The sequence below is a fragment of the Hyperoodon ampullatus genome, assembly GCF_949752795.1.
Source record: "Hyperoodon ampullatus genome assembly, chromosome: 18".
NCBI lineage: Eukaryota > Metazoa > Chordata > Mammalia > Artiodactyla > Ziphiidae > Hyperoodon > Hyperoodon ampullatus.
The window spans coordinates 7,047,470-7,072,178 of NC_136931.1; the positions used below are offsets into that span (position 1 = coordinate 7,047,470).

A 24,709-nucleotide genomic window follows, 5' to 3' on the forward strand; every position below is an offset into this window, starting at 1 on the left:
GCGTCTGTTCGTTACGTTCCCCACAATCAGTGACATCTGAACGTGGGATGTGTACTGCGTGACACTTAGAAATTCGTGTTCATTGTGAGAGGTGTAACAGGGGTATTATGGCCATGTTTTCTAAAAAAAAAAAAAAAGTCCATTTCATAAGAGAGATGTGCTGAAGTATTTTCAAATGGAATGATACACAGTCCGGGGTTTACTTTAGAATTTGCCAGCAAAGAAATGAAGAAGGAAGGAAGGGAAGGGAGACACGTGGGTATGGGGATGGAGGATGGATGAAATTAAATTGGCAGAATGTTCTTAACTCTGTAATCAGAGTGATGGGTACAGCGTGGCTTAGATGCCAGCTTGTCTACTTTTGTGTATGTTTGAGATGTTCTATAATACACAGTATTTTTTTAAAGTAAATGAACTGAATATTACTATGAAAAAGACTATATATTGTTATTATGAAAAAGTCTATTAAAAAACCTAATAAAGAGAATAAAAGTAAATGAAACTCCAGTGATATAAATAAAAATCTGAAATAGATATGTGACTATGCACATATATACGTACTCATACACACACACAAAGGTCAAGACCATCTTGTCTAATTCCCACAATCCTGAGAGGCAGGGTTCTCATCCCCACTTAAAGAGGAGGAAAGTGGGGCACAGAAAGGTCAAACCACCTGCCCAAGGTCACACAGCTAGTGAGAGGATGTCAGGTTTCTCTCACTCTAACTCAGTTTCTCAGCCGAGGCACTAGTGACATGTGGGGTTGGGTAATTCCTTGTTGGGGGGCGGGGGGCTGACCTGTGCACCTCTGGATGTTGAGCAGCATCCCTGGCCTCTACCCACCAGATGCCAGTGGCAGCTCTGAGTTGAGTCTGCAGCCATTGCCTTGGGGCAGAACCGTCCCCTAGAAAACCACTGCCCAACACAAACTCTGACTCAGCCACCAGCACGGAGCCCACACGCAAACATTCCGGGAGACGTCCACATGTCATTTAAGGACAGCTGTGCCACCTTATCCCCCAGAAGACCCGCAGGCTCATCCACCTTAGTCACACCCTCCACGAGTCAGGGAAGGCTTCCTGGGGGAGCGACACCAGAGGTGAGCTGAGAGGAGGAGCAGAAGCCAGCAGGTGAGGACCCCGTCCGCCCGCCGTGCGGTGTTCTCCTTCCCTTCCTCCAGCTGGGGTCTGGGAAAGGGGCTGATGAGAGGCCAATCTGATCCCAGAGTCTAAGCCCCCGAGGCGGCACTGAGCGGGGAGACAACACCTGTTTCATGGCGGCAGGTGGTGAGAAGGTGAGCAAGCGCTGGGGCAGCCCCACCCCAGAAGCCCCTGCCCTGCTGTCCTCTCACCTGCTGCTCATGTAAGAGAAACCGCTGGAAGTCGTGCAGGTGAACTGCGGAGGCATCCGGCCGGTCGGTGTTGCTGCCCTCGGGGAAAGGGAAGGTGTTGAGAGAGGGGCATCCAACAGTCAGGAGGCGATCCCAGCCAGCAGGACGGCCACCCAGACACCCTGCCGAGTGCCCCCCACAGGGCCAGGCGCAGGCTGGCCAACAGGAAGACAAAAGTGACCCAGGTGACATCCCTGACCCAGGAGGATTCAGAGGGGCCCTGACACCAGAACCTGGGAGAACTGGGCCCTGGAATCTACACCCAGCTGCTCCCAGGTGGTCCACGTGCAAGGCAGAAGGAAGGGGGAGGGAGGCAGGGCGGGCGGGCAGGCACGGACAGGCGTGGACAGCAAATGCCCGGGCAGGGCTGGATGTGGAGAGCGCCTGGGGTAGGCGATGCTGGAGAAATGACTCCAGAGTTGGCTGAGCCATTGAGGGCTCTGAAGCAGGAGTGTGGGCCAGATGAAGCCCCCAACTCTGGCGGACAGGGAGAATCATCTGGAACATGCAAGACAAGAGCCGTGAAGCGAGCAGAGGCCCGCTGCTGGGAGAGTTTTCCATTTGACACGGACCCCTTCACCCTGAATAAAGGGAGGTTCCACCTCGGCCAGCAGCTTGCTGACTGATGGCCTGGTGGAGAGGATGCTCACAGCCACCAGAAAACCAGAACCTCACTGGACTGGCAACCCTGTTCGCTATGGAAAGTGTATCCGGCAGAGCAGGGCATTCCGGGGAAATCTGTACTTTTCCCTGAGCACATGCAGCGGGGGTGGAAGTGGGGGGGATCTCTTTTGAAATACAGGAGATAAAACAAGCTTTAAGCTTTCTCTCTTTACTAAACACTCAGGGTCCAAAAGTCTGTTGTCTTTGAGTGCATCTCCAGCCTTCTTCCCTAACCAGCCTCATGGTCCAACAAGACTAATCTTTTCATTAAAATACCACATAAGAATTGGATTCATTTTATATACATTTTGGAGTCTTGGGGTTTCTGGCTTAGAATGTAACAGAAGGAACAGTTGCCAGGGCACCCTCATCAATGAGGGCTGCTTCCAAAAAGTAGGCCCAGGTCAGTGGGCCGCAAATCACACTCTAGGTGCTATTAACTCCATGACAAACATTTCTCCCAGGTAGACAGGCTTAGAGGACATAGAACACTTTATAATTAGGGGAATTAGTAAGTGCAGTAGAGGTCCTGACAAGTCCTGCAGCGCTTAGGTTTTAATAATAATATAATTATCACTATTTACGAGCCCTGCCATGCACCACAGGAAGCACTTGATATGCTTCAACTCATCTGAATTCAGTTCACTCTGCTTAGCCAGGAATTTCCCCAACTCACCTCTGGGAAAGGAGGTCCTGAAGCAAGCAGGCTTCTCTACAGAACCTTCTGGGTCACCCTCCCAACATTCCACAAGCCCTGTTGCTGTGCATGTTTATTCGTGGCACAGGCTTGGGATGGCCAGTTCCCCAACAGGGGGACCCCACCAGTGCCTGCCAGAGAGGTGACCTCCTGGAGTTCCGAAGGCAAGGCTGGGGGGACCCACAAGGGCACCAACGCCCGGCACAACTACCCAGAACAACAACCCAGCAGAGGTGCCTCACCCCAAGATGAACACGGAGGAATCCTTTTTGAATTCGTCAAGAATCTAAAATAGAAAACAGAAGGAACACACCCATGAAACAAGAACGTTAGACAAGTCGAGCCACTTAATGCAAATAAACAGATTTTTTTGTTGTTAAAAAATTATCATTGTCATTTATGTGACTTGCAAATGTTCAAATATTTATATCTTTACACAAAAGGTGGAAGTCTTCCTCATCCCTTGCAAAGTCTTTTTTCTGAAAAGCAATCACTCGATAATTTGGCAGGTCTCCATCTAGAGTTCGTTTTATGGATATTCTTTTTTTTTTTTTTTTTTGCGCGGTACACAGGCCTCTCACTGTTGTGGCCTCTCCCGTTGCGGAGCACAGGCTCCGGACGCGCAGGCTCAGCGGCCACGGCTCACGGGCCTAGCCGCTCCGCAGCATGTGGGATCTTCCCGGACCGGGGCACGAACCCGTGTCCCCTGCATCGGCAGGTGGACTCTCAACCACTGCGCCACCAGGGAAGCCCTGGATATTCATTTAATTCTATCTTATCATATTATATTACATCTATGTCTCCCAACTTTTTGCTGTTGTTTCAAGCTTTACGTATTATTCAGCAACCTCAAATCGCCCTACCTCACTACTTTCAAAACCCACACTGTATTCCATAACATGTCTGTCTTTCAATTTTCTGCTCTTATATCCAGTCTTACAAAGAATGTTCATACATATATATATCTTTGTCCACTTGTGCCAGCATTTCCATTGGGTAGTTTCCTGGGCAGGAAAGCGCCTGGACACGGGGTGTGTACTTTGGCAGATTCACCAAATTGCTTTCAAAACAGCTGTCCTGACCAGCATGCCCACCAGAGAACGCACACCCTTTTCTGCACCCTCACTGGTACATTTTCAATCCTTAATATTTCAATGAGCTCATTTCTAATCCTTGAATTCAAAAGAAAGAAACAAATATTGGACAGCTCTGGTCCTACACTTCATGGCCTACTGATCTCCCAACCACTGATGGAAGGATGGCGAGCTCCTCCCCCAGGAAGGCCTGGGGTCCCCCAACCCCCAGCCTCCACTCACTGGCCAGGCATTTTCCACATGCACGTGCACGCATGCATGCATGCACACACACGCCACACACACGCACACCCATACTGCATCCATTTCTGGCTAGGTAGCATCACTGAAATAATCTTTAATGAGACTGCGATTGGATAAGCATTTGAGTAATTCAGGGCACAAATGGAAATGTAGCCCCTGGCAGGTTACAAACGCTAATGATATAAAACAACTCCTGCTCTAGATTCCCCAAGTCCTCTTGCCAAACTGCTTGCACTCCAGGATGACGTGGAAACTCTATGTTCTAGAAAAGGTATCCACAGGCCCCTGGGAAGAATCAGGAGATCTGCATAAGTCTGTGCAAATATGTTTTTTTTTTTCTCGAAAGATGATCCATAGCTTTAGTGAGCATCTCAAAGAAGTAGGTCACCAAAAAAGATCAGAAGTCACTCTTTTAGAATGCCTTAGAAGTACTTCCTTTCATTTATGTGTCATTTACAGCATGGCTATTTATTTTAAAAAGAAAAGGGATTTTAGGCAGTGCCAGCAGTTTGTTCTCTGGAGTCATGTGGCCCTTAGATCACTGGGTCCATCTGGTGCTTAAGGCCGGATCCTTTCCAAACCCAAATCCCGAAACTGGTTTCCCTACATCTGGAGAAAGGCCATCTGTGACCCCCCTTCAACTGTCCACTCCACGCGGCCCTTACTTAAAGCCAGCCCCATCCTTGCCTTGCCTTGCCTTGCAATGATGTACAGAGAAAGCTGCACCCCATTTCAGCTACATGAGGAGCTGGGATGAAGGAGGAGGTGCCTCTACTGTGGAGATGCTCCAGAGCCAGGAAAGACCGGGAGCAACACCTCAGCTTCCCCACTCCTCTGCCTGCAATCTCCTGTCACCCCATTTGCTGAACCCCCTGGAGGCAGAGGTGCCTGGGAACTTGTTTGTAAGAATCAGCCCCTCGGGGTACAGAGCAGGGCAGAGAATGGACTAAAATCGATGAGGCAAATATGACCAGCCCAGGGCTCACCACTCAGGTAGCACACATGGAAGCAAACCCAGTTCTCTCAGAATTCAAAGGCCAAGCTGCCTGAGGATATGTCAGGCGATGGGCAGAATGCACTGGGGGGCAGGGGTCATGGGAAGTGGGAGAGAGGAAGCAAGACGACTCCTGGGCTCTCCCAATGGGGCGGCCACGTATGGGTCACGGCAATGGAGGTGGGGGGCGGTGCTGGGTATCATGCCGCCTCTTCTGGACGTTCTAGTGTGAGATGCGAGGCAAGCTGGCAGTCAGGAGGGTCTGGCATTCAGGGGAGACGTGGGGGCCGGAGACATATGTTTCTGGGAGTAATCAGCATAAGATGCTATTTGAAGCCGGGGGACCAGACAGGATCACACCAAGAGTAAACAGGTAAGACAACAGCTCTGTGGACTGAGTTTTGGGTAGGGATGTACAAAAAACAGCAATAGCATGGTGGGTCTTTTCCTGAAAGCAGCTGGGAGGCCATTCTGGGGGTGCAGCGGGTACTGGGCGTTTCTCCGCCTGGGTGCCAGCATAACTGCAGGGAAAGCTGTCCCTCACCATCTCTGGCCACAGACGCTTGAGGACACGCCAGTGCGTGTGAGCAGGGGGCTGGCTGAGGAGCTGACGGGCACTGGATGGTCCCCCGCGGGGTCCACTCAAGACTCTTGGGGACCAGCGGGTTGGTGGGGCAGAGGGTAGTCACGAGCTCCCTCTGGCAGCAACTAGTTTAACAACTGGTATCAGCACTTGCCAGCTAAGCACCAGCCTCACCTGGGTCATGTCAACCATGAGACACCAAGAAACTGAAGACCCAGCCAAGGAGGTTGAGAGCCAGCAGAAGGCGAGGTACGAGAAGAAGGAAGACAGTGCAGCATCCAAAAGCCAAGTGACAATATCAAGGAGAGAGTGGCCAACTGTCACGTGGGTCACATGCCACGGAGCGAACAAAACAAAGACCAGAGGATGGACCACTGTACTTGTCAAGGCGGAGGTCAGTGGTGATGACAAGGTGAACTGCTGTGGGGTAAGAGGCATGGAAACACCACTGGAATGGGCTCCAGAGGTGGAGGGAGGGAAGGAAGTGCAGACGGTGGTGTAGACGGCACTCTTGGAATAGGTCACTCTACAGGGTCAGAGAAATGGGGCGGCAGCCAGAAGGGGGAGGTGTGTCAGGAGGATGTTCTAAAGATGGAAGAATGTGCAGCATGTGTTATGCGTAGAACTGCGTCCCCCAAAAGACATGTCCAAGTCCTAACACCACCTGTGAATGCAGCCTTATTTGGAAACAGGGTCTTTGAATATGCCATCAAGGTAAGTTGAGGTCATGCTAGATTAGGGTGGCCCTAAATCCAATGAATGGAGTCCTAACAAAGAGGGAGATTTGCAGACACACACACACAGAGACGGTGCCCATGGGATGATGGAGGCAGAGACTGGAGAGGTGCGTCTACAAGGTAAGGAGCACCCAGGATCGCCAGCAAATGGCAGAGGCTGGAGAGGGGCAAGGAACAGATCGTCCCCTAGAGCCATCAGAGGGGAGTGGCTCTGCCCACACCTGGCTTCAGACTTAATCTCTAGAACTGTGAGAGAATGAAGTTCTGCTCTTTTTTTTTTTTTTTTTTTTTTTTTTTTTTTTTTTTTTTTTTTTTTTTTTTTTTTTTTAAGTTCTGCTCTTTTAAGCCACTCAGTTGTGGGTCCTTTGTTACGGCCGCCCTGGGAAACGGACAGGGCGTGTTTGCGAGCTGATGCAGGGCAGCCCTGACCTCAGTCACTCCTTGGGCCAATCCTATTAGGAAAGCAGTAAAATAAACCCTGTTTCAGAAGCAAGAAACGGGCTCAGGGAACACACATAATGGTTCCAAGGTTATATACCGAGAACGTCAAGGGGCCAGAATTTCAACCCAGGTCTACCCTGGTCAATCGCCACTGCCCCACACAGTATGTGCAAAGGCACATAATATAAATGACAACATCCTAGCAACGAGGGCAGAATGCTCTAGATACTATGAGCACACAGGGGAGGCAGCAATTAATTTATCTTCGCATTACCGTGTACGGTTACATGGCCAAATCCTGCCAAGCCAGGGCATTCAGCCCTCTGTGACTCTGGGCAACACCTCTGACGCCCTGCGACCCCAATAAAAGCTCAATACGGTCAGGGTGACGTCTGTTTAGTTGACCACTGTGCCTTCTTGAGTCACCCATTTATTGAATGGATGACTAAAATAATAAATTAATTTCTCTGGGGAAAAGTAAAAGGCTACAGGGAAACTCAATTAAATTAAAATTAAGTTAAATTAAAAGGCTACAGGGAGGGCTTCCCTGGTGGCACAGTGGTTAGGAGTCCGCCTGCCAATGCAGGGGACACGGGTTCGGGCCCTGGCCCGGGCAGATCCCACATGCCGCGGAGCAACTAAGCCCGTGCACCACAACTACTGAGCCCGCGCGCCGTGCTCCGCAATAAGAGAAGCTACTGCAAGGAGAAGCCCGCGCACCGCAACGAAGACCCAACGCAGCCAAAAATAAAAATACATAAAATAAATAAAAAAAAAAAAGGCTACAGGGAAAAGTAACCTATGACTTTTGGTCCTCAGGAGAAGAGGAGGTTACCAGCTAGACAAGGGAAGGGGCCACGCCAAAGGAAGGGGACAGAAATGACGGCCCAGAGGCCCCGAGGTCCACCTAAGGTCAGGGAATTGCATCTTCCCACGTCGCTGTGGGTGATCACATCCTCTGGGGCTGCAACTTGCCTAACACACTCTCTGTGCTTTGCGGGTCACGTGAAGCGGCCATAGGGACAAACTGCAGTGATAGGAAAGCGAACCAGATTCACGGCTAACTTCCGCACTGTGGACCCTTCTCTCCCCTGACCACTGATCAGGACAGCCTGTGATATTCCCTAGACTCCTCCACCAACATAGGACAGAATGTTAGTTGCTCTCCTCCCACACGCTCGCACCCATGGAAAATCTGGAAGAGTAAACATCCAACTTCTTATTGAATGTATAATGGTAGGTATAATCATGGGTAGGCTTGCAGGTATTTTATTTCCTTTTTATTTTAAAATGCACTTTCAACTTTTACGGACTGCATATGCATTACTTTGCTTGTAGTACAATGTATCCAGATATCAGAAACAAATTTCCTGTCGAGGGCTGCCTAGTCTTCTGTTTCAGTACATGAGATATCAAAGGACATGCTGGGAAATCCACTGATTGTGACCAAGACGGTCTTTTATTTTTAATTTATTTTATTGAAGATTACAATGCTGTGTTAACTTCTGCCGTACAGCAAAGTGATTCAGTTATACATACATATCTATCTAGATATCTATATATTCTTTTCCGTTATGGTTTATCACAGGATATTGAATATAGTTCCCTGTGCTCTACAGTAGGACCTCGTTGGCTGTCCATTATATAATGGTTTGCATCTACTAATCCCAAACTCCCACTCCATCCCTCCCCCACTCCCCCCCCCCTTGGCAACCACGAGTTTGTTCTCTACGCCTGTGGGTCTGTTTCTGTTTCGTACATAACTTCAGTTGTTCCATATTTTAGATTCCACATATCACTGATATATATTTGTCTTTCTCTTTCTGACTTACTTCACTGAGTATAATAGTCTCTACGTCCATCCACGTTGCTACAAATGGCATTATTTCATTCTTTTTTCATGGCTGAGTAATATTCCATTGTATATATGTACCACATCTTCTTCATCTGTTCCTCTGTTGATGGACATTTAGGTGGCTTCCATGTCCAAGATGTTCTTTTAGAAACAGGACAGAGAGCAGGAGCACCAGCGGCCAGCTGCCCTCACCTCCTCCCAGGGGGATTCTGCCTCATAAAGACAGGCTGACAGTGACAGCAGATATCACGCTCTGAGGGCAGCTTTGCATGCCAGACCCTCTGCTGGGTGACTGAGACCTTCCAGTTCTTTTTTTTTCTACCAGTTCTTTTAATCTTCACAACAACCATCTAGGATAGCTACCGTCACCTCATGACGGTCAGGAAATTTAACACTGCTCCTAGCCAAAAGCAATGCTTAAGGAAAATCAGTGCCACCTTAAATTATAGCAGAGTTGTTTTCTACTTTAACAGGCAAACAAGCAACAGAAATCACCTATATTCAGACCCCAGTGGGATAGATAGTAATGGGATGGCAGAGAGCTGTGTGTGTTTATGTTCCCTGGCACCTTGCAAGTCTGGGAAGGCATTTGTTCTTTCAACTGCACTGGACATAATTTGTGAGCCGTTTACTAATCAGTAAACGCTGGAGCCACTGGAGAGCGACTCAGGCTTGGGTTCATGGGAACCCATGGTGGACAGACGGCCCCAGGATCTCCACCTCCTGGTATTCAGACCCTTGCCTTATCCCTGTAACTTGCAAAGGTAATGGATGTACACACTTATGTGCATATGATTACATGATGATGTTTTTATACGCTTGGAGAACCTGTCTTGCTGGCTTTGAGGAAACAAACAGCCATGCAGGGAGCCCCATACATGGAGAAGCCGTGGGCAGCCACTAGGAGCTGCAGGCGGCCAACAAGAAGCTGGAGCGCTCAGTCCTACAACTGCAAGGAACTGAATGCTGCTACCACCACATGAGCACGGAAGCCGATCTTTTCCCATCTGAGCCTCAGATGAGACCACAGCCTCAGTGGAAATCTTAAATGCAGCTTTTTGTGAAACCCCAAAGCAGAGAATCCAGCTAAGGCACACCTGGATGCCTGAGCCCCAGAAACTGAGAGAGCAAACGTGCATCGTGGTAATACTGTTATGTACATGCCAGCAATACAGAACTCATACACATAATACGTAAGCAATACATAAGTAATACAGAACCCTAACGCATTTCCAAACTAATCTACTAGAGGGTACCAAGAATAGAGCATGTGAAACGGCAGGGGGTAAAAACAGATGAATCAACAGTAACCCAACCACCTAATCCCATGGGGTTGAAACTCCAGTCCTGGGCCGAGAGCAAGAGTGATATTAGTCAACCATCTTCACTTATAATCAGGGCCTGTAAATGCCAGACCCCCAGCCTCCAGTAACCAAGGGGGGACTACACAGGTTTGCTGGGGAGGCAGCAAAGTAGCAGTGATGAAGCTGGGTATTAGATTCAAATATTTAAGGAAGAAAAAACACAATGTCTTAGGTTTGCTTCAAAACCATCTGAGAAGAGGGAGGTGGGTAAGGGCATAGATGAAATAAGATGACCATGAGTTGACCATTGCTGAAAACTGGCTGCCAGGTGCTTGGGGGTTTGTTATACTATCATCTCTGCTTGTCTCTGTTTGAAATTTCCCTTAATACCAAAGTTTAAAAAATTAAAAAGAAGTATCAGTGGGTGGGCAGTGAAGCTGAGCACAGGAGAACTCAAATTCTAGCTCTGCAGCTTACTCACCTCATGACCTCCAGCAAGTAACCAGCGTGTCAGCAAGTTCATCCCCAAAATGAGGATAATAGCAGTACCTCTCCCACAGGGTTGCCAGGAGAATTAAATGTATGTAAGACATATAGCACAGCGCCCAGCACAGAGTTCACACTTAGGAAATGTTAGCTCTGATCTTTATTCACAATACTGTTATGACAGCCTAGTTAGAAGTACATCCCCCCACAGGGGGACACACATGGAATTAATTTCTTATCTTCCTGCTGCTGCCAAACTTTTGGAAGCTTTGAGGCTTCACAGCAGCAACGTAAGCGAGTGGTTAGACACAAGGAGGGACTGGCAACTTCAAGTTGGAAACCTATAGCTACTGATAAGCAGGACCCCACTCCCTGGATTTAGCTCTGGGCATCATCAATCACCATGAATGGCCCTGTCTCCCCAAGGAGCCCAAGAAAGCCAGCTGCGCCCCTAACAGCACAGAGGAAATACTTTTCTCTGCCCTGAGCTTCCAGTGAGGAGCTCAGTAAGTAAATGATATGCTGACAGGGGAGAAGCATTTATCTACACAAGAGCACTGAGGCTTCTCAAGTTGGCCAGTAACTATCTATAGAGCCTGGGGCTTTGTTATTCAAATTCCAAGTCACTGAATTAAAATATGCAGTGGCCGGACTGGACAGTTACACCCTCCAGTGATGGAGAGGCTGCTGACCCAGAAGGTCTTAGGGACTGGGTAGGTGACATAAATTAGCAGAGAGAGCTGGATGGGGGGTTGGGGGAAGGGCTGGAGCAAACCAGAGAAAGCAGGCTTCCCCCCACCGCGCAGAGGCTGCCACATAGAACCACATCTCGATTTTTCTTTTCCCAAGAGAAGTGAAAAATCTGGATCTTACTAAGAAATCTCCCAAGTTTTAAATGTAGGCAATTCATTTTAAAAACATTTAAACCATTAGGCCAAGTACAACCGAATGCTGGCTGAATGTGGCATTCTGGCCACCAGGGTAACCTCTGGTACGTACAGATGTTTTTCCCCAAAACTGGGCCATCTAGGGTACCCCCGGAGGACTCAGGGATTCCGCAGAAATCTGACTCAAATTCCTTTCCCTTCCTTCTCCCTCTCAAACACATACATGAGCTTTAGAAAGAACCACAATGAAAAGTGCTCTTATGTGGAATTTTATCACGGTGGAGACCACCAGTGGTGGGTAACCTGTACTGGCAGATGCAACAGCTTTTCTGGGAACCTTACTCCCAAGCTTCACCTGCTCTCTGCCTGGTGAGACAGTATCTTGAAATTTCCAGACAAACGATTATAAAACCTGTTTTTTGCAACTACTTATCTTGAGTGAATCAAGTTTTTCTCAGTCTTGGTCAACTGCCTAAGCAATTGTCATTATTCTGGATTTCATTTATATACTATCATCACAACATTGTCATTGCTCTCAAGAATTGATTATGAATGAAAGATACAGATTTTAACATAAAAAGTGTCCTGATCAGCTTTTATGCAGCAGAGTATTCTTAATTAAGGTTTCGTACAAAAAAGGGGAGCGGGGTTAGATAGCTTTAGAGTTGTATAACCAATGACCTGATTTAACACCTTCATTTTACAGAGGAGGCTGAGTGACGGGGGGAAAGATGGCTTTCCCCAAAATCACTTGGTCAGTGACAGGTCAAGTTGGGGCTGGAATCCAGGTCTTTCAACCTCCAAAGCCTACGATCTTTCTACTCTATTTGGCAAACCAAGAACTAATTATCACTTGTGAGAAAAAGTGAACACACTGCAACTGAATCTTTTACTCTATGAAATAATGTATTTTTCCCCAATCTAGGCAAACAAGAAATGCTTCTCCCATTTCTCTACCTCAGATACGTCCGAAGTCCCAAGGCCAGTGGTCACCTATCAAGAGGCCTCACCCTGCGGCCAGCCGTCTTTCACACTCATCACTTTAAAATGCCTGCAATCTTGACCTCCAGTCCCTCGTCAGTCCTCCCCAGAGCCCGGTGGGGCAGGAATCATAGCCCCGATTGCACGGATGAGAAGACCGAGGCTGGGAGTGGTCAGTGGCTGGCCCAAGATCACACACAGCCGAAGAAAGCAGATCCGTCTTGCTACAAGTCCTACCCACTCTCTGCTTCCTCGCGGCTCTGCTCTGGACCCACCTCGGCCCCCTGCAAAGGCCTTTTCCAACAGTAACAGCAGTAACCACCCACCAGGCACGCCGCTCCCTGCATTGAATTGAATGCCTCCCTTTTTAAGCCTTATGCTTTATGGGACATTTTTTTTTTTATTGCAAAAGTAACGTGCTACTTGGAACAAGTTGAAAACGGAGTGGTGCAAAGACAAATTTAGTTCTCTCTCCTGAGCATCTTTCCAAATCCTTCCAGGACATACACAAAATCAGCATTAAATGTGAGGGGCTTCCCTGGTGGCGCAGTGGTTGAGAATCTGCCTGCCAATGCAGGGGACACGGGCTCGAGCTCTGGTCCGGGAAGATCCCACATGCCGCAGAGTAACTAAACCCGTGCACGACAACTACTAAGCCTGTGCTCTAGAGCCCGTGAGCCACAACTACTGAGCCTGCGCTCTAGGGCCCACCTGCCACAACTACCAAGCCCGCGTGCCTAGAACCTATGCTCCGCAACAAGAGAAGCCACCGCAATGAGAAGCCCGCTCACTGCAACAAAGAGTAGCCCCCTCTCGCCGCAACTAGAGAAAGCCCACATGCAGCAACAAAGACCCAACACAGCCAAAAATAAATAAATAAATAAAATAAATTTAAACCACAGTAATCTATTAAAAAAAACGTTAAATGTGAGGTGTGTATACTCTTCCATACCTTCTCCTTGTTCATAAAAACACTCACAAACATATATAGGAGGAGTACTGTTTGTTACCAAAAAATCAGACCTAGCTCCTTGCATGAATCTGCAGCTGGTTTTCCTCACAAAATACCATGAACGTCCCTCCAGATGGACAGAAACACAACGGACTCAGGCTTCTTAATCAGCTGCACAGTGTCTCACAGTATGGATGGACCATAACTTACCCAGCTTTTGCTCTACTGAGAGGCATTCAGATGGCTCCCAAGTATTTTGCCAGCATAAGTAATGCTGCAATAAACAATCTAGTGATACACTCTTAGGTCTCAGTGCTTTCATTTCTCTAAAACAGAGCCCCCAAAATGCCACTGTCAGGTCAAAATGTATGCACATCTTAATTTAATTTTAAAATAGCATATTATCTATTTTTTAATAAATTTATTTATTTTAACTTATTTTTGGCTGCGCTGGGTCTTCACTGCTGCCCACGGGCTTTCTCTAGTTGCGGCGAGCGGGGGCTAGTCTTCGTTTTGGTGCGCAGGCTTCTCACTGCGGTGGCTTCTCTTGTTGCGGAGCACAGGCTCTAAGTGTGCGGGCTTCAGTAGTTGTGGCACGTGGGCTCAGCAGTTGTGGCTCGCGGGCTCCAGAACACAGGCTCAGTAGTTGTGGCCCACGGGCTTAGTTGTTCCGTGGCATGTGCGATCCTCCCGGACCAGGGCTCGAACCTGTGTCCCCTGCATTGGCAGGTGGGTTCTTAACCACTGCACCACCAGGGAAGTCCCAATAGCATATTATCTTAATGGAAAAACATATTCTCATTAACAAGGAATAAAAGTATAAAAAGGGGACTTCCGGGTAAGATGGCGGAAGAGTAAGACGCGGAGATTACCTTCCTCCCCACGGATACACCAGAAATACAGCTACACGTGGAACAACTCCTACAGAACACCTACCGAACGCTGGCAGAAGACCCCAGACCTCCCAAAAGGTGCGCGAGGAGAGGGGATTAAGAGCGCTGCTTAAAGGGGCTCCACAGACGGGCGCGAGTCGCGACTGAAAGCGCGGAGCCCAGTGATGGGCGTGGGACGCTGGGGCTGCTGCTGCCGCCGCCAAGAAGCCTGTGTGCGAGCGCAGGTCACTGTCCACACCGCCCTTCCGGGAGCCTGTGCAGCCCGCCACTGCCGGGGTCCCGGGATCCAGGGGCGGCTTCCCTGGGAGAACGCACGGCGCGCCTCGGGCTGGTGCAACGCCACGCCGACCTCTGCCGCTGCAGGCTCGCCCCGCACTCCTTGCCCCTCCCTCCCGCCCGGCCTGAGTGAGCCAGAGTCCCCGAAGAGGCTGCTCCTTTGACCCTGTCCTGTCTGAGCGAAGAACAGACGCCCTCCGGCGACCTACACGCAGAGGCGGGGCCAAATCCACAGCTGAGACCCAGGAGCTGTGAGAACAAAGAAGAGAAAGGGAAACCTCTCCCAGCAGCCTCAGAAGCAGCGGATTAAAGCTCCATAATCAACTTGATGTACCCTGCATCTGTGGAATACATGAATAGACAACAAATCATCCCAAATTGAGGAGCCAGGAGTCAGTGCTGTGCCTCTGAGGTGGGAGGGCCAACCTCAGGACACTGGTCCACAAGAGACCTCCCAGCTCCACATAATATCAAACAGCGAAAATCTTCCAGAGATCTCCATCTCAACACCGGCACCCAGCTTCACTCAACGACCAGCAAGCTACAGTGCTGGACACCCTATGCCAAACAACTAGCAAGACAGGAACACAACGCCACCCATTAGCAGAGAGGTGGCCTAAAATCATAAAAAGTCCGCAGACACCCCAAAACACACCACCAGACGTGGACCTGCCCACCAGAAAGACAAGATCCAGCCTCATCCACCAGAACACAGGCACTAGTCCCCTCCACCAGGAAGCCTACACAACCCACTAAACCAACCTTAGCCACTGGGGACAGACACCAAAAACAACGGGAACTACGAACCTGCAGCCTGCAAAAAGGAGACCCCAAACACAGTAACATAAGCAAAATGAGAAGACAGAAAAACACACAGCAGGAGAAGGAGCAAGATAAAAACCCACCAGACCTAACAAATGAAGAGGTAATAGGCAGTCTACCTGAAAAAGAATTCAGAATAATGATGGTAAAGATGATCCAAGATTCTATTTCCCAGATCCAAAATCTTGGAAATAGAATAGACAAAATGCAAGAAACAGTTAACAAGGACCTAGAAGAACTAAAGATGAATCAAGCATCGATTAAAAACACAATAAATGAAATAAAAAATACTCTAGATGGGATCAATAGCAGAATAAGTGAGGCAGAAGAACGGATTAAGTGAGGTGGAAGATAAACTAGTGGAAATAACTGCTGCAGAGCAAAATAAAGAAAAAAGAATGAAAAGAACAGAGGACAGTCTCAGAGACCTCTGGGACAACATTAAACGCACCAACATTCGAATTATAGGGGTTCCAGAAGAAGAAGAGAAAAAGAAAGGGACTGAGAAAATATTTGAAGAGATTATAGTTGAAAACTTCCCTAATATGGGAAAGGAAATAGTGAATCAAGTCCAGGAGGCACAGAGAGTCCCATACAGAATAAATCCAAGGAGAGATACCCCAAGACACATATTAATCAAACTGTCAAAAGTTAAACACAAAGAAATCATATTAAAAGCAGCAAGGCAAAAACAACAAGTAACACACAAGGGAATCCCCATCAGGATAACAGATGATCTCTCAGCAGAAACTCTACAAGCCAGAAGGGAGTGGCAGGACATAATTAAAGTGATGAAGGAGAAAAACCTGCAACCAAGACTACTCTACCCAGCAAGGATCTCATTCAGATTTGATGGAGAAATTAAAACGTTTACAGACAAGCAAAAGCTGAGAGAGTTCAGCACCACCAAACCAGCTTTACAACAAATGCTAAAGGAACTTCTCTAAGCAAGAAACACAACAGAAGGAAAAGACCTACAATAACGAACCCAAAACAATTAAGAAAATGGGAATAGGAACATACATATCGATAATTACCTTAAATGTAAATGGACTAAATGCTCCCACCAAAAGACACAGAGTGGCTGAATGGATACAAAAACAAGACCCATATATATGCTGTCTACAAGAGACCCACTTCAGACCTAGAGACACATACAGACTGAAAGTAAGGGGATGGAAAAAGATATTCCATGCAAATGGAAACCAAAAGAAAGCTGGAGTAGCAATTCTCATATCAGACAAAATAGACTTTAAAATAAAGACTACTAGAAGAGACAAAGAAGGACACTACATAATGATCAAGGGGTCGATCCAAGAAGAAGATATAACAATTGTAAATATTTATGCACCAAACATAGGAGCACCTCAATACATAAGGCAAATACTAACAGCCATAAAAGGAGAAATCGACAGTAACACAATCATAGTAGGGGACTTTAACACCCCACTTTCACCAATGGACAGACCATCCAAAATGAAAATAAATAAGGAAACACAAGCTTTAAATGATACATTAAACAAGATGGACTTAATTGATATTTATAGGACATTCCATCCAAAAACAACAGAATACACATTTTTCTCAAGTGCTCATGGAACATTCTCCAGGATAGATCATATCTTGGGTCACAAATCAAGCCTTGGTAAATTTAAGAAAATTGAAATTGTATCAAGTATCTTTTCCGACCACAATGCTATGAGACTGGATATCAATTACAGGAAAAGAGCTGTAAAAAATACAAACACATGGAGGCTAAACAATACACTACTTAATAACGAAGTGATCACTGAAGAAATCAAAGAGGAAATTAAAAAATACCTAGAAACAAATGACAATGGAGACACGACGACCCAAAACCTATGGGATGCAGCAAAAGCAGATCTAAGAGGGAAGTTTAGAGCAATACAATCCCACCTTAAGAAACAGGAAGCATCTCGAATAAACAACCTAACCTTGCACCTAAAGCAATTAGAGAGAGAAGAACAAAAACATCCCAAAGTTAGCAGAAGGAAAGAAATCATAAAAATCAGATCAGAAATAAATGAAAAACAAATGAAGGAAACGATAGCAAAGATCAATAAAACTAAAAGCTGGTTCTTTGCGAAGATAAACAAAATTGATAAACCATTAGCCAGACTCATCAAGAAAAAAAGGGAGAAGACTCAAATCAATAGAATTAGAAATGAAAAAGGAGAAGTAACAACTGACACTGCAGAAATACAAAAGATCATGAGAGATTACTATAAGCAACTCTATGCCAATAAAATGGACAACCTGGAAGAAATGGACAAATTCTTAGAAATGCACAACCTGCCAAGACTGAATCAGGAAGAAATAGAACATATGAACAGACCAATCACAAGCACTGAAATTGAAACTGTGATAAAAAATCTTCCAACAAACAAAAGCCCAGGACCAGATGGCTTCACAGGCGAATTCTATCAAGCATTTAGAGAAGAGCTAACACCTATCCTTCTCAAACTCTTCCAAAAGATAGCAGAGGGAGGAACACTCCCAAACTCATTCTACGAGGCCACCATCACCTTGATACCAAAACCAGACAAGGATGTCACAAAGAAAGAAAACTACAGGCCAATATCACTGATGAACATAGATGCAAAAATCCTCAACAAAATACTAGCAAACAGAATCCAACAGCACATTAAAAGGATCATACACCATGATCAAGTGGGGTTTATTCCAGGAATGCAAGGATTCTTCAATATACGCAAATCAATCAACGTGATACACCATATTAACAAATTGAAGGAGAAAAACCATATGATCATCTCAATAGATGCAGAGAAAGCTTTCGACAAAATTCAACACCCATTTATGATAAAAACCCTGCAGAAAGTAGGCATAGAGGGAACTTTCCTCAACATAATAAAGGCCATATATGACAAACCCACAGCCAGCATCGTCCTCAATGGTGAAAAACTGAAACCATTTCCACTGAGATCAGGAACAAGACAAGGTTGCCCACTCTCACCACTCTTATTCAACATAGTTTTGGAAGTTTTAGCCACAGCAATCAGAGAAGAAAAGGAAATAAAAGGAATCCAAATCGGAAAAGAAGAAGTAAAGCTGTCACTGTTTGCAGATGACATGATACTCTACATAGAGAATCCTAAAGATGCTACCAGAAAACTACTAGAGCTAATCAATGAATTTGGTAAAGTTGCAGGATACAAAATTAATGCACAGAAATCTGTGGCATTCCTATATACTAATGATGAAAAATCTGAAAGTGAAATCAAGGAAACACTCCCATTTACCATTGCAACAAAAAGAATAAAATATCTAGGAATAAACCTACCTAAGGAGACAAAAGACCTGTATGCAGAAAATTATAAGACACTGATGAAAGAAATTAAAGATGATACAAATAGATGGAGAGATGTACCATGTTCTTGGATTGGAAGAATCAACATTGTGAAAATGACTCTACTACCCAAAGCAATCTACAGATTCAATGCAATCCCTATCAAACTACCACTGGCATTTTTCACAGAACTAGAGCAAAAAATTTCACAATTTGTATGGAAACACAAAAGACCCCGAATAGCCAAAGCAATCTTGAGAACGAAAAACGGAGCTGGAGGAATCAGGCTCCCTGACTTCAGACTATACTACAAAGCTACAGTAGTCAAGACAGTATGGTACTGGCACAAAAACAGAAAGACAGATCAATGGAACAGGATAGAAAGCCCAGAGGTAAACCCACGGACATATGGTCACCTTATCTTTGATAAAGGAGGCAGGAATGTACAGTGGAGAAAGGACAGTCTCTTCAATAAGTGGTGCTGGGAAAACTGGATAGGGACATGTAAAAGTATGAGATTAGATCACTCCCTAACACCATACACAAAAATAAGCTCTAAATGGATTAAAGACCTAAATGTAAGGCCAGACACTATCAAACTCTTAGAGGAAAACATAGGCAGAACACTCTATGACATAAATCACAGCAAGATCCTTTTTGACCCACCTCCTAGAGAAATGGAAATAAAGACAAAAATAAACACATGGGACCTAATGAAACTTAAAAGCTTTTGCACAGCAAAGGAAACCATAAACAAGACCAAAAGGCAACCCTCAGAATGGGAGAAAATATTTGCAAATGAAGCAACTGACAAAGGATTAATCTCCAAAATTTATAAGCAGCTCATGCAGCTCAATAACAAAAAAACAAACAGCCCAATCCAAAAATGGGCAGAAGACCTAAATAGACATTTCTCCACAGAAGATATACAGACTGCCAACAAACACATGAAAGGATGCTCAACATCTTTACTCATTAGAGAAATGCAAACCAAAACTACAATGAGATATCATCTCACACCAGTCAGAATGGCCATCATCAAAAAATCTAGAAACAATAAATGCTGGAGAGGGTGTGGAAAAAAGGGAACACTCTTGCACTGCTGGTGGGAATGTGAATTGGTACAGCCACTGTGGAGAACGGTATGGAGGTTCCTTAAGAAACTACAAATAGAACTACCATATGACCCAGCAATCCCACTACTGGGCATATACCCTGAGAAAACCATAATTCAAAAAGAGACATGTACCAAAATGTTCATTGCAGCTCTATTCACAATAGCCCGGAGATGGAAACAACCTAAGTGTCCATCATCGGATGAATGGATAAAGAAGATGTGGCACATATATACAATGGAATATTACTCAGCCATAAAAAGAAATGAAACTGAGCTATTTGTAATGAGGTGGATAGACCTAGAGTCTGTCATACAGAGTGAAGTAAGTCAGAAAGAGAAAGACAAATACCGTATGCTGACACATATATATGGAATTTAAGGAAAAAAAATGTCATGAAGAACATAGGGGTAAGACAGGAATAAAGACACAGACCTACTAGAGAATGGACTTGAGGATAGGGGGAGGGGGAAGGGTAAGCTGTGACAAAGCGAAAGAGAGGCATGGACATATATACACTACCAAACGTAAGGTAGATAGCTAGTGGGAAGCAGCCGCATAGCACAGGGAGATCAGCTCGGTGCTTTGTGACCGCCTGGAGGGGTGGGATAGGGAGGGTGGGAGGGAGACGCAAAAGGGAGGGGATATGGGAACATATGTATATGTATAACTGATTAAATTTGTTATAAAGCAAAAAAAAAAAAAAAGTATAAAAAGAACAACACACAAAAATCTCTCAACCCAGAGACAAGTTACCATTAATAATTTGGTAAATTTCCTTCCAGAACAAGATGACAGAGTTAGTAGAACCTTTTTTACTTTAATAGGCTCAGACTAAATTCCAATCAGACTGACGGCCACTCATATTCCCACCGCGAAGGTATGAGAGCACCATTTCCCCACACTGTCCCCATAGCTCTATAACATTTAAAACTTTTGCCGGGGCTTCCCTGGTGGCGCAGTGGTTGAGAATCTCCCTGCTAATGCAGGGGACACGGGTTCGAGCCCTGGTCTGGGAAGATCCCACATGCCGTGGAGCAGCTAGGCCCGTGAGCCACAACTACTGAGCCTGCGCGTCTGGAGCCTGTGCTCCGCAACAAGAGGCCGCGATAGTGAGAGGCCCACGCACCGCAATGAAGAGTGGCCCCCGCTTGCCACAACTAGAAAAAGCCCTCGCACAGAAACGAAGACCCAACACAGCAAAATAAATTAATTAATAAACTCCTATCCCCAACATCTTCTTTAAAAAAAAACAAAAAAACTTTTGCCAATCTAATAGATGAAAATATGATGTCACTGCCATTCCCACTTGATATTTCCTTGACTAGAAGGGAGACAGAACACTTCTCATGGGTCTCTTAGGAACATGCCGGACTTTGAAACACAGGGGAAACAAAAATATCATTCGATCATTTGCTCAAGAATCATCTTACCCATGCAGATGGCCGACAGGCACAAGAAAAGATGCTCAACATCACTAATCATCAGGGAAATGTAAATCCAAACCACAGTGAGATACCACCTCAGACTCATCAGAGTGGCCATCATCAAAAAGAACACAAATAACAAATGCTGGGGAGGGTGTGGAGAAAAGGAAACCCTCCTACACTGTTGATGGGAATATACACTGATGCAGCCACTGTGGAAAACAGTATGGAGGTTTCTCAGAAAACTAAAAATAGAGTTACCATATGACCCAGCACGTCCACTCCTGGGTATATATCCGAAAGAAACAAAAGCACTAATTCGAAAAGATACATGCACCCCAATGTTCATAGCAGCATGATGAATAATTGTCAAGATACAGAAGCAACCTAAGTGTCCATCAGCAGATGACTGGATAAAGAAGATGGGATAGATATATATATACACACACACACACACAGTGGAACACTACTCAGCCATAAACAAGAATGAAATAATTACCATTTGCAACAACACGGATGGACTTGGAGGGTATCATGCTAAGTGAAATAAGTCAGACAGAGAAAGACAAATACTGTATGATATCACTTACATGTGGAATCTAAAAAATACAACAAACTAGTGAATATAACAAAAAAAGAAACAGACCCACAGATACAGAGAACAAATTAGTGGTTACCAGTAGGGAGAGGGAAGGGAGGAGGGGCTGTATAGGGGTAGGGGATTAAGAGGCACAAACTATTACATATAAAATAAGCTACAAGCATATACTGTACAACACAGGGACTGTAACCGATATTCTATAATAACTATAAATGGAGTATAACCTTTAAAAATTAGGAATCACTATATTGTACACCTGTAACTCATATAATATTGTACACCAACTATACTTCAATTTTGAAAAGTAAGGTAAAATAAGACTATCAAAACCTTCAAAAGGTGAATGGGAAAAAAAGAATCATCTTACCAATTTTTGCTGTTCAAACATAAGCTTTTTATAGAAGAGATGGAACTGTTCAAAGCTGAGTTCATCTTTGTGTGCGCCTATTTCCTGTAAATATAAAAAACAAGTGACCGCACGATTTTTCTTGTCCACCACAAGAATGCCTCTTCCCTGTTCACAGAAATACCATGGCTCTGCTACAACACTGGTTAAAATCAAACTTGCATTCCTCTGAACCCAACTGTCCACAAGTTTCCTAATTTATATGCCTGGAGAACATACCCACCAGGGATCCCTGGTAAGATCCTTCCCTTGACTCTGCAAAAGGGAAGGATCTTAGCCAGAATTCCAAGAGCCATAATGCAGAACTCCTCCTTTTGGGGGCAGAAGACACTTTCAAATCTAGACATATTTATAGGGTGTGTACAGATAGGTCATTTTTAAAAGCATAAGAAAATGAACCGAGCCTTTAGAATTAACAGAGCTCAACTCCAGTCAAGGTCTGCCCCCTGAATGGCTTAACAGCTTCGGGCAAATCACTTGACCCTCTCAGACCCTCCGTTGTTTCTTCATCTGTAAAATGGGAGAACCACCATTACCCTCCTTGGACTTCCTTGAAACCAAACCAGATAACATCCACGTAGCACCTGCTTAGTAAAGGCTCGATAAAGAACAAAATTCCAACTACGTGGTGGTCAGTGGTAAATGCCTCTCCCATCTCTCTTCTATCAGTCCCCACGGTTCTCTGGCTTTGCCTTCTTGGACGAGTTCGAAGGATGGGGGCGGGCCAAAAGACGGCTTGATAAGCCATAAAGTGGGTGAACCGTTCCGGGAGCGCACTGGTGTAAAAATGAATGGGCTTCTTCCGCTGAGGAATCCTGTGACATGCCCCTGTGAGGCCACCAACTGGGGCTACTGGGATGGAGTGTTGTTGGGTTCCTTGATGAGAGTCAATCTCTCTCTGAAGGCCAGAAAGAATGCCTATGGATCACCTCCATCCTTACACCCTTCAGAAGAGCCCCACCTGACCTACGCTACCCCGTCACTCATGGAATGACCCACCCCAGGTCTACCAACGGCTTAATTACACAAGAACATAAACAAATTAAATGATGGGCGGAAGGAGGGATGGAGGGGCGGGAGGAAGGAACAGTGGATGAAGGGAGGGGTGGGTGCGAGGAGAGGGGGAGAGCAGACAAGAGCCACCTCTGACAACTACGCTCTCAGGACTTGAATACGAAATGCCAAGTCCTTGGCAACCTACATAAGGAATCTCGCCTAATATTTTCCAGAAGAAACATGTGTTCATATTATTAAAAGGAAAACAGGCTGTGGGGTAGCGAGGGAAAGGGAGAGCTGGACTGGCGGAAACGTCCCAAGTCAAGCAGCTCGGTGAACATGGTCTTCGTGGATGACGTCCTCTGCCACGACTGAGGACACGGGCTTAAGATCTTCACACAATCCCTCTGTCTGGACTAAGATGGATGAATCTGGAGGCGGGGGACTTCCTTGGGCACCATTCAATGGAGCTCAAAGGCACGTAGTGGCTTCATGGGAAAGGCACACGTAGCCCTGGGTTCACAAAGTCGCCAGGCTGAGAAACAAGACTTACCACGAACTTATCTTTGAGGAACTTGGCGCTGCTCACTTTGAAGTTGACCAGGGGCAAGATGGTCTTCAACTCTCGGAGGCTGATGCTGCAAAAGAGGGGAACCCCAGCCCCATCAGCCTTGAGGGGTGTCACGAGTGGAGGATCTGGCTGCTCCTGTCAGCTCCCATCTCTACGAGAAGACCCGCCAACAGCTGTTAGTGAGCACTAACTGGGAACAGAGACTCTGGGATCAAGACACCCGATGTGCAAAGGCTGGTCTCCACCCTTCAGGGATGGCCGTGGACACGGATCACGTTGGAGATTCGCAGTGTGGGCAGAAATGGTGTTGGATGACCTCGGCAGATATGAAATGTCACAGGGGTTCCAGCCAAGAGGAGGTCACTGAAGGCCAGAGGCAGGCAGGGGAAGGAGCCAACCTTCTCTGAACACCTACTATGTGCCAGGCTACCCCGGGGATCTCCAGGCAATGACGTCACCTCGCCCCTCGCTACGCTTGACCCCCCATACAGTATGCATTCTCGAGCCCCAAGGTTCAGAACAGGCAACAGGGATGGGGGCAGGGTATGCGGCTCGAGGTCGGAGCTGGTCTGACGACCTGAGGAGGTGGGCACCATTATCACTCCACGCAGCAGGTGAAGAAACCGAGGCTCAGAGACGTCGGGTGCTGGCACGCGGTGGAGGCGGACTCCAGTGCAGCCTGCCTCTGGGTCTGCCTGTAACCACTGCATTTGAAGCCTTTCAGGGAACGCCACGAACGGTGATGGAGGGTGGCGGGTCAAGGGCATGAGATCCAGACCCTCGTGGCTGCACAGCCAAGTGTCTGGCAGAGCGAGAGAGGGTGGTCTGGGCGGCCTCTGGTGTGGCCACAGAAAACTGTTCTGCCTTCTTGGAGACGTCAGACTAGAAAGGGGCTGTGCGGGGCCAGGAAGGAAGTCTGCCCGGGCTGTGGGCAGAAACGGCCCAGCTTCCGCCACACTGTCTAC

General features: G+C 46.4%; 1 protein-coding gene across 1 annotated transcript in view; it reads right to left on the reverse strand.

Annotated features, from left to right (window-relative positions):
• Positions 1-24,709, reverse strand: part of PLCG2 (phospholipase C gamma 2) — a gene marked incomplete at its 5' end in the record, with an annotated part of 162,428 nt that overhangs the window by 65,979 nt on the left and 71,740 nt on the right. The window contains 4 exons of the mRNA XM_079724278.1: positions 1,354-1,426; positions 2,995-3,038; positions 22,139-22,222; positions 23,727-23,811. Of these exons, the coding sequence (XP_079580404.1) occupies positions 1,354-1,426; positions 2,995-3,038; positions 22,139-22,222; positions 23,727-23,811 (286 nt within the window). The remainder of the gene's footprint in view (positions 1-1,353; positions 1,427-2,994; positions 3,039-22,138; positions 22,223-23,726; positions 23,812-24,709) is intronic.